General features: G+C 52.3%; 1 protein-coding gene across 1 annotated transcript; it reads right to left on the bottom strand.

The window, feature by feature from the left end:
- Nucleotides 1–7949: 7949 nt before the first annotated feature.
- N0V96_006011 (uncharacterized protein) lies at nt 7950–9659 on the bottom strand (the record flags this gene model as incomplete). The annotated part of the gene is made up of 4 exons (XM_065757550.1): nt 7950–8256; nt 8345–8499; nt 8567–9230; nt 9412–9659. 4 exons carry the CDS (start codon nt 9657–9659, stop codon nt 7950–7952), a joined length of 1374 nt encoding a protein of 457 aa, XP_065613893.1.
- Nucleotides 9660–10413: the final 754 nt, after the last annotated feature.

Below are 10413 nucleotides of genomic sequence, written 5' to 3'. Positions count from 1 at the left end.
GGTGTGCCATCCGTATGGTGTGAATGTGCTTTCTGGCCACACACCAGGCCCCATGTCTCTGATCAACCCCACGCGCAGAAGGAATGAGGCGGGCATTGGTGGGAGCGCACGAGGGGTCGCTGTGGACGGCCCAGGTCAAGATCAAGGTCGGCCAAGCAAGGATGCTGGAACGATTTCCGGATAGTGCCAACCGGAACAGACGAGCGAAGCTGCTCTCCATCCCCGAGGGAAAGTACATTTGCATTCACAAGGGTCCCGTTGGACAGCGTAAGAAGTCCCTTCGGCGCTTTCGCCGAACATTTTGTGCATCTTGGGTCTGAGACTCCAAGGGAGTTCTTTGCCTGGACATTATTCGTGTGATATGCCCGAGGGATACAAGCTTCTTGTTGAGCCAAACGCTTGGCTTGGGAGACGAGGGACCGTAGGACGGATCTTCGTACATTTCTGATACTCTGCCGTCCAGGACTCCAGTGCCTCTGCTCAGCGGTACGTCTGGTCCAGATTTGGTATTCGGCCGGGCGGCCCCGCAAGGTAGCTGGGGTTGTTGTTGTGCTCAACCCTGGCACATTGACCTTTATTCGAACGGTTCTAACCAGCGGGAACGACTGTTGTGGAACATTTGACGGCGATGAAAGGCGGGATATGCCAAACGTATCGTCATCAGGTGGCAATTGCCGGCTGCAATTGTGACGTGAAATAATCGTGAAGATCACAACTCCATGCTTCTCGTGGTTCCAGTATCGCTGTCCATTCCGTCGTAAGTGCAGATGGCGATTTGCATCTTCTAGGCCGCATTCCCATGGCGCGTTCCACAGCCGGCTTCGAGGTTGACTGACAGAGCCTATGGATACACTCGTGACTCTCAATAGCAAGACGACTGGGACAAGGGACGGATGATCGGCGTGGCTTTCTTGCTTAGCTGTCGCCTCTCTGCAGAGCATGTCGGCTTTCGTTTGGCGTGTCAAGGGAAAATTAGCCATGCCCACGCCCCCGCGCCGACATCACCTGGGTTGCTTCAGGACTGGAACAGGCATCATCCCGCCCGAGGTAGGTTCTCTTCGTCTGGGGACGCAGACGGCCGCGGATCGGTCAGCGGGCATCTGGCGCATTGACTCTTTGCTCCGAAGGAGGCGCGGGAGTGGCCCGTGTTGTCCGTCAAAAAACGTATAACTTGATGGTGGCAGACCGGGGGATGAGATAAGATGGAGCATGGTTTGCTGAATTCATAGCGTGCGCCGCAATATGGCCCGCGCCGTGAGCAACGTAGCCGAACGACCCAGGGTTCCAGGCATAAGGGACCGCTGACGGTGGTGGTGCCGATGCTAACCCCCCTCCCCTTTTCCCAAAGCCTAAATGGCCACAGGAAGTCTCCATGTCCAGGGGTGGATAGCGGCGTCTGCCTTGGCTATGCTTTTGCATTTCGGTCCGCGTCCCAGAATGCCTGGTCCCGGGCTGCACATCGACCGATCTCAGGTCGATTAGTGATTGATTGGTACGAAGGCGAGAGGTAGTGTCGGCAACGGGCTGGCTGTGGCACCGCCGTGCGTACTCCGTATGCCAGCCAGACCAGAAAGACCCCTTTCCTGGGGCTCCGATCGTTGACACGGACACTGCATTTGACAAGTCAGAGAAGGGTTAATGATGGCCCTATGAAGTGAAACTGAAAAGAAAGCAGTCGGCAGTCCGGATTTGGTATGCCTCCGCCGACAGTCAGCCGAGCAGATTCCAACGACGATGATCCAAATTAGCGCCGTACTCTAGACGTTTTACTGAAGACGCAGGCAATGAATGTTGCATGGATTCTAGTGTCTCGTCCAGACTTTCAAAGTTTGCACACGCTATTTCCGTCAAGCGTGTGGGAACATTGGTAGCGACGCAACAACACTCTGTGGGTGCGAAGCATGTATGGATGGAACCAGACAAGGTTTGCCGAGCTGCCATGTCCGAAATATCGAAGTTCGTGGGATGGTACCTTGGGATGCGGATAAGCCCGCAGAGATGTCCCCCGGTCGTTTGAAGGTTCTCCATTTGCTTGGCCCAACTCGGCCTAACTGGCAGGCAGGTGATGGAAAGGCCAAGCATCGTCTGCGTTTGAATGTCTCTGCTTCTGCTCGCCCAAGATGCGATTCCTCTCCACGGTTAGGCATAAGTGGACTCCAGAGTCTTTTGGTGAATGGACGGAATGGTTCGGAGCTGGCTGCGATCCAATCATTGTCAATGATGTGCGATTCCGGGACGAGTTTGTGCCAGAGACAATGCTGCTTGGTATGTCTCGCGGGGGGTTCGGTTGTTACACGAGAAACGAGACAGAGAATGCCAGTGGAGGCGACGCGCCATGCCTCTCACCCGAATAGGCATTAGTCGGCCCTGTGGCAGTAGGGGGACTAGAAAGCCATACCGCCACGGCGGGCGGGTGTCGCGGGTCGAGGTGTTGGAACGGGAAAAAAGAGAGAGGGAGAGGACGAGGTAGGGGGAGAAGGGAGAAAACATTGAGAGCGCACGACTTGCAAGTGGTTGCCAATGCTACTGGAGGACCGATACGTACTTGGGTATGGGCCTTGACGATGTGCGGATACCATACCTCATCCCGTGGGCCGTGTGTCCGTCACCTCGTGAAGTCGCAGTACGTACCGTCTTACTAAGAGAACCCAGGTGCGCCCGGACCACGGCAGGCAGGCCAGGCAAGGCAGCCGGAGGCGATAACAGGTGGAAATGGATGAGGCAGGTTCGAAGGACGGGGCCTGCCAGCTGAAGGCCGTTTCCGTGTAACCCCAGGGAACACCACTCGTTGCTCACGTGGTACAATAGCGGGGCACCTCTAAGCTGGCAAGCTCTCCTGTCTTGACCTCACCTCACTTCACCCCTCACACTTTCTGCAGTCTCCCCTCCTTCTCAAAAGTCAAGCTCTCAAAATGGAAGTCGGCCATCTTATTAGGGTACCAAGCAGCAGCATCCATGAATGCATGTTTTCAGCTCCGACTTTCCCTGACCACTCCCAGCATCTTCTCAAAGGAGCGGCTGGAGGAGGCCTGAGTGGTTGTGCCTATCATCAGCAGCATCTTCGGGGATCGTCCGTCATAGTAAAGTCATGTCTGACCGCCCCTTCGTCCCGATGCCCTCAGTGAAAGAATGCTTTCTTCGGTGTCTGGGTTCGGCATCCCACGGTCACCACCCATGAACAGATATGCAGGTCATGTCCCCAGGTCTTTCCAATCCGTACCAGCACCGTACCTGTAGACATACCAGAGAACCCGGGACCGAGAGAGTACCCATTGCCTGCCATGGTCGGGCCGTCTTGCACCTCAATTCAAGCAGGACTGAAGACTGTTTCTGCACGCCATATATCGGACTCCGCTGATGTCCGGTGAGGGGAAATACCACTGGCCCAAGGGCGGCCAGAGTGCCCTCTGGGTGAGGCACGAATGCGCACTTCCCATATCTTCGTATGTCTCACTCTGTCCGCATCCCGGTACCTAAGCATTCGCCCAATCGACCTCGGCCATGTACGGAGTACACACATGATAGCAATGGTAAGGTAGAGAAGCAGAGTCGGCCAACTCTGTTGTTCAGGTCGCCTTGGCAAGAGCCCAGCAACGTGGTTGCGCTCCGTCTCCCCAACATCCGCGAGGTAAGGGAGAGAAAGGTACCGGCTTGCAAGGAAAGAGCTAACCGATTCCCGCCACGGATGAACTCATTTTCTTCCTGCCGTCGATCGGTGATTCGATCCTATCACAGAGACACAGACCTGTCCCGCCCAGTACAACTTCGCCGAAGCCTTCCCTCACATTCTTTTGTGAGATATCTCTGCCTGCCACCATCGCACCATCGCCTCTCAGGCAGTCACGTCAACTTTATCATGTTCCTGCCCCGATCCCTGACATCTACAGGGCGAGTGTCCTCTCTGCATGTTCAATCACCTTCTTTCTCATTCCATCCATCGTCATCGTGGGCTTGATTCCCCACAAACCTCTTACATACGGCTCGGGGTAGTCAAAGGAATCAGCCGCAAGCACGTTACCGCCCAGTCTTCTCATCGACAGTCCTCCTAGATTCGCACCGAAATTCGGCGGCCGCTGTATCGATTGCATCAGGTAGCCAGGATTCCAAACCACTCAGGAACCTACTCTTTCAAGCATCGATTTTCATGCAAGCCTCGCAAGCCCGAAAATTCATCAAAAAGACCCCAAGACGGCAGCTGTCTAGGCCGGCCACGGGTGACTTACATCCCTGCATCTCTCATGTCTCACAAATTACCACACATCATTCCCAGGCATTTCAGCCCTCCAGCAGTTCCAACGAGGCAAGCGAGGGAACGGATTGGCTTCTCTCGCGTAATACGAGAAGCCTTCCGGACCGATCGTTGCCAAGTTTACCGAATTGGTGGGAAAGGGCGCCATTAAAGTTAAGACAAGAAGTGAGCCTCTGCCCGTTTTCCCTCATGCTCTCCGCAAAACACAACTGAACCCACGAGACACTGAGGCTTTCGACGTACCTAGTGTATTGCCCGCCACCTACTTCGCTCAGAGACTCATTCATTTCATGTAACACATGTCGCAACCGTTATTCACATGCTGTCTCAATACTTTTTAGAAGTTGATAATGCCAACAGTCAGGAGATCGAGATCACATGCTATCCACAACGAAGGAGAGCAGTCAGTTCACAATGCCAAATTGAGCTCTACGAGAAATGTCTCTGGAACCGTCTCTGGTCCCTTCTTCAGCCGCGCCCAACGATATCCAAGTTCCTTTAGTGAGCTGGCTACGTACCCTATGGTAATCTCGGTAATGCATACCTCACCACCTCAAAGGGCCTCGACCGAGAAGCGAGAGACAACAGGTGGAGGGAGTGGTTTGCCTTACGAGACAAACACGCATGCAGAGTGGTCCAGACTCCCTTATATGGAGAAGTTCTGCTCACCGAGTCCATTCGGCGCGGCATTCAACACCCCTTCATACGGATAAAGCGGCTAAATGCCGTCTATCTAGCCCCATGGCATCTTGGTCAACACAGGTTAGCCTTTCGGTTCGATATTCGTCCCCGCTCCGGATCTCGGGGCCGGGCAGCTTCCGAATTTCGAAAGGATGGCATTTTGCCCTTTCCCATATCGACGAGTCATCAGAACTCCCCAAAGAATCGAGGCCGAGCTCTCTCCCGAGAGAAGAAATGCCGTTCACGGGATGTGGGGTCGTTCCAAAGAGGCGGGATACGCTTGGCCCTACATTTCTTTCTTGGTGTCTATATTGCCACTTTGCACCTTGTAGACTCGCGGCAAATCCCGTTCATCGAGTTTGGATCAAAGGGAGCCTTTTCGATTCATGGAATTTACAATTGCTACAGGTCAGAAGTAAGAAATGGGCAGCCAAGCCTCAACAGCCGCCTACGTATCCGGAGCCACACCTGATAAGCCTAGCTCATGACAGGTTGAAATGCACAAGCGAGACTTTGGTTTACTCGCCTACGGCCGGATGCTCGTCTAATTTGCCTTTAAGCGCTGTGGTTTTGATCCAAAATTGCGGGCGAGCATGCGGACAGGTGCACACTTATTAGTGTCTAGCGAGAAAGGCATCCCATATGCAAAGACACAGGCGAGTCTTACCGATCGAGGCCTATTTCGCCGGTTACTTACCTACCCTACATCACCCTCGACTCTAGGGTTTCTTCAGAATTAAATTCGCCATCATCAACAACAACATTCTTAGACGATCCACCCACCAAAATGCCCTCATAATTCACGCCAAATGGCGACTAGGAATTCAAAAGAAAGACCGGCCAATGGATGGTCCGATAGGTTTTATAAGCGAGAGTTGATGCTGATTGGCGGATTCATCAAACCAAGCCTGCAATTACATTGCAATGTTGGGGAATAAGAAACAACCATAGTTCGCAAACATAGCTCTGCCGGGCCCGAGCTGACCAGTGAGATCACCGTCAGCGTTTAGGCGGCTTCACAAAGTTTCCTAGCTTACCGTAGATGTGCAAAAGTAAATACCTACCCAGTACGGGCCTGGATAAAGGTCCTCATCGTAGTTTAGAGGGAAAGAGGGGGGTGGAGATGTCCATCTGGGAATGTGCTTTGAAATGCTATGATTTTGCGTGGGCCTTGGCTTTGTTTCCACATTCAATGAATGAAGCTACTACCCGTTCGCGGCTCTGCTATCGTTTTGACAGCCAGCCCCTTGACAGCCATGTTTTCTGATCACTTCCGTATTTTTCGGATTCTTATTCGCGTTCCTTCAAGTGGCTTGGATCTGTGATGGTAGGAAACCTTTCTCGGATAGCGGCCATCCCGAATTCACGAATAGACCTCAGAGATCCGCTCTCTCAAGCTGGAATCCCTAGACAAACCACCATACGTTCTTGTCTGCTCATAAACAAAATGCCAAGTCACACACACCATCGCAAGCCTTTCAGAACCAACACCCTGCCAATCCCTTTCTCAATTCTCAACAGCAACACGGAGGGATTCTCACCCAACCGACCGACCAAACCGGTTACCGCTCCTCCCCCCCCCTTACGGCCGGAAAGCCAATCATCGGGGTGTATTTCCGAGACTTTTTGGTGTTTCCAGAACCTTTTCGCCCGTTCATTGTCTCTACTGAAGCCCTTCAAGTATGGGGGGTGGGGGGGGTGAGGTAATTGAAGACGAGAAAACCTGCTCAAGTGTCTGTGGAGGGCTTTGATGCCGTACACGTCGTCCGGGAAAAGTTCTGCCGCAAGGTTCTGCCGAAATTCGGGGCTTTCCAACCTCCTGTACACATTACCTGGAGAGATAAGTTTGCCATGCTCCCCTGAGATTCGGAATAATCATCTTCCACGCTGGGTTTACATATTGGTTGTGCCAAGGCGAATAGGTTCCCATCCCTCGGGGGTGCAGTACCCAGATGTTTCGAGATATAAAAGCAAGTACCAAAGCCGTATCAATGCCTGGCCTGTTGGACACATTAATCTGGAGAGCACTGAACGCAAGTTCGAAGTCGTCTTCGGTGTCAGACAAGAACGAGAGGGAGGCATTGGTTCTCGTTTTTGTATCTTCGCAACCCTGACCTGTTGTCGACCCTATTCAAATTCAGCAGTAGCAGTAGCAGCTACTACTCGTCCTTGTTTCCCGTGTATTCTAGCCCTTATAATAGAGAAATGGGATGAGAGATCATGCACAGAGCCATTGTCTTGTCTGTGAGAACCTTGCGTCGGAAACCATGGGTTCTCATCACCTTTGTATACAAATCAGAGCATAAGCGCATCAGCCGCTCTAACAAGAGCAAAAGAAAAGAAAGAGTCTTCCATCCGTACACTCAAGAAGGGACAGTCATGGCTGTGGCCGGGCAACTGTCTACCTTCAGCATAAGGGTCTACTTATAATGGCTGCCTTGCTGGTTACATCATGAAGTCGAGGAACCGGAGAATATCATGTGCGTTATTTAGAATTCAACTGACTTGACGACTGTGTGTCGTGCATTCGATCTGGCGCCTACTTACTGAGAACGGGAGCAACAGGAATCAGACTGCCACGTCTTTCTCCGTATTATGTGACTGAGATGATCCACATTCACAAGAGAAGACTCGAACGTGTCTCTGCTTTAGTAGCAGCTTCGCCTCTCAGCCGCCTTACTGATCTGACTGTCAACTTGCTCGATTACTGATCCCACAGCCAAAGATCCGGCTATTGCTATGAGAGTGGAGGCCAAGGCTCTCTCTCACGGCTGAAAACCACAGCTAGTGAGATGAGATGGAACATTTCACTATTAGGACTTGTTTGTTTTCTAGTTGCGCAAATACTTACCTTAGATAACATGAAGGATCAACTACCTGGCCTGCCTTAGATATGATACATGTAGAAGTGCCAACCAATTTCTCAGAATACAAAAGAAATTACCCCGAGATGGTACCTTGAGAATACATGCTACACTTGATCATCTAGAATGCCGGCAAGCATGTCGGCCGCCGGTCTTCAATAGGCAACCACAGGATAGAACTCATCCCCAATCCTCTCTCCCGTCTTAGACGCACCAAACGTCACAAATACCTTCAGCGTTTCCTCCACAAACGCCACAAACTCCTCCATAAACGCATTCCTGGAGCGCTCATACTCTGGCCCCTCCGTGGCCGTGAGATCATTGAACCTCTTGAAAGTGTGCAGGAACTCGATCCACAGCTCCCTCGGCCCGATATTCCACACCTCAGCGGCCGCAAGCCTTGCCCGTCCAAACAAGCTCTCCTGAGCTCCATCGTCGCGGCCGTGGCCGTCGTCTCTCGGACTACCATGGTTCACGATGATCCAACACATGCACGAAAGCACCTCGGCGTGGGGAGATGCCCAGGTCCCTCCGGGAATTTTGCGCCCACGCAAGAGGCCCCTCATCGGCTTCGGCTTCGGCACCGGTGCCAAAGCCTTGTCCTGGGAGGTTGAGCTGCTGCATAAACAGCTTGTGCCAAAGAGTTCCGTAAATCTCGAGAAGCGCCTTCCAGTCAGCCTCATGCTCGTTGTGGGCAGAGAAAATCTGTAGCCGCGCCTGGTTGGGATCGCAAGCGACTTCGTTGAGCGAAAGGAAGCACCACTTCGCGCACTGCCTCACCGTGTCTAGAGCACCAGTTCTCTTTGTCTTTATGCGCCGGGAGAACCCAGTCATTCAGATCGTAGAGTAGGCGACCGAATTCCGTCTCTTCCAACTGTAGAGAGAACACGTGCTGTCGCTCATAGACGGTGTCCAAGAGATGGAACGCAAATAGATCGACAGAACCGCCTTCCTTGAGCAAGAAGCCCTTCCAGGATCCGAGGAGAATGGACGAAACAGCGGCCGTAAGCATTTGATTAACGGGTTCCTTCAACGTACAGAGATTGCCGTCTCTAATCTCGTGGTTCATGCTCTCCACAACATGTACGCATAGTAGGGACCAAAACCCTACGTGACTGCTGGAGTGCGAGATGCGTGATTCAAGGCACTCCAGAGCCTCCCGGCATTGTTCGACGGTCTCGGCTGACCGGCAAAGGGCGACAAGCCTCTTTGAATCTTCCACGTCGTTGGGGAAGTCCGCGTTATATTTTGGCCAGGCGTAAGTACCACCGGCGACTGCGAAGATCGCGTTCGCGGCTTGGATGTTGGGGGTTTGGAGATCGTACTCGTAGGAGCTCGCCTCGAAAGAGGACGTGAGCCCCAATGCGTCGGTAGCCTCGTCGAAGTGACTGTCGTCTGGGCCGAATTCTTCATCGTCCAGGTCGAAGTCCTCGTTGCTATGTTCGTCTTGAGAAGACATCGTCAGCAATCCCCATCGTCATCAAGCAAGCACGCCATCACAACCTTTGAAATCCTTGCGGTTATACTTTCCGTATCTCCATATGCCTAGCCTGTAGACAAGTTGGCGTTTCCTAACTAAAGTCAGTACCGAAATCGGATTTTCCAGGGAAAACATACGTAACGATGATGCCATGTACGTCTTTTATAAACGTGATCAGCTCCTCAAGAGTCTTCGTTTTATATTCTTTGCGGAGGGTCGGCCTCATGTTCTCCCAGGTTTCCAGGGGAATTCGGGACGCTCGCAAGCTCGCTTCTTTTGCTTCTTTCGCCATATCGAGGCCGTTGGTCATATGGCCTTGAGAATCTGGTGACGCCCAAAAGGTGTTGCCCAGAACTTCGAAGGCGGGCAAATATTCTGATGCCATTTTGTAGAATTTTTGTAGTCTTCAACAACCGAAGATCTTTCCGCAGTAAACACACTGCCTTGGAGTCCTCCTCATGACCCAAGAAAGCCCAACGGGCTTCGCCCCTCGTCGCCTTCTTGAGGCTGGATTTCATATAAGGCTCCCAGTCCGCGGACCAAGTACGTAGCCTTGAATCGAAATTGTAATTTCATAGCACTTCACTCTGTATGCGAAGTCCTTACACGATCCAATCACCGCTCAGCCAAGGGTTGAAAGTGCAAGTTTCCCTGCACCGCCATTGGGTCAGCAATTGACCTGTCATTGTCATTTTGGGACTTGAAATTTCACTTGGGTTTCAACAACACCAATACATCGAAATACCAAAAAGCCGAGGGTCATGCATGCCGCTACATCCAGCCAAGAAAAGTGTAAATCCCATTGACGAAGTCTGGCCACCTGGAGATGATACTAGACCGGCCTAATCAGCCAAACGTTAGACTCCGTACTAGGCTTTTCATATAAAAGTAAGCATCCAGGCTCGGGAACCCCTCAGAGCGGGTCCTCGCTACAGAGTCCAAGTCAGACAACAAGCGAGCCTTCTCAACTTGACGTCTTTTGAACTGCGCCCTCTCTCTGTGTTACCCACTCAGCCACGGAATAAACAGCACTTGCTTTGCTGTGCGCCCATACAGTATTGCTGAGTCCTCGCCAACCAAATTCAAAAGTGGTCTTCTGAGAGAGCAATGCCTAAAAGAGAGATGTCTTACTCCGAGCC

This window comes from Colletotrichum fioriniae, assembly GCF_027942845.1.
Source record: "Colletotrichum fioriniae strain IMI 355084 chromosome Unknown scaffold_6, whole genome shotgun sequence".
Classification (NCBI taxonomy): domain Eukaryota; kingdom Fungi; phylum Ascomycota; class Sordariomycetes; order Glomerellales; family Glomerellaceae; genus Colletotrichum; species Colletotrichum fioriniae.
This window is presented reverse-complemented; position numbering and strand designations above follow the sequence as displayed.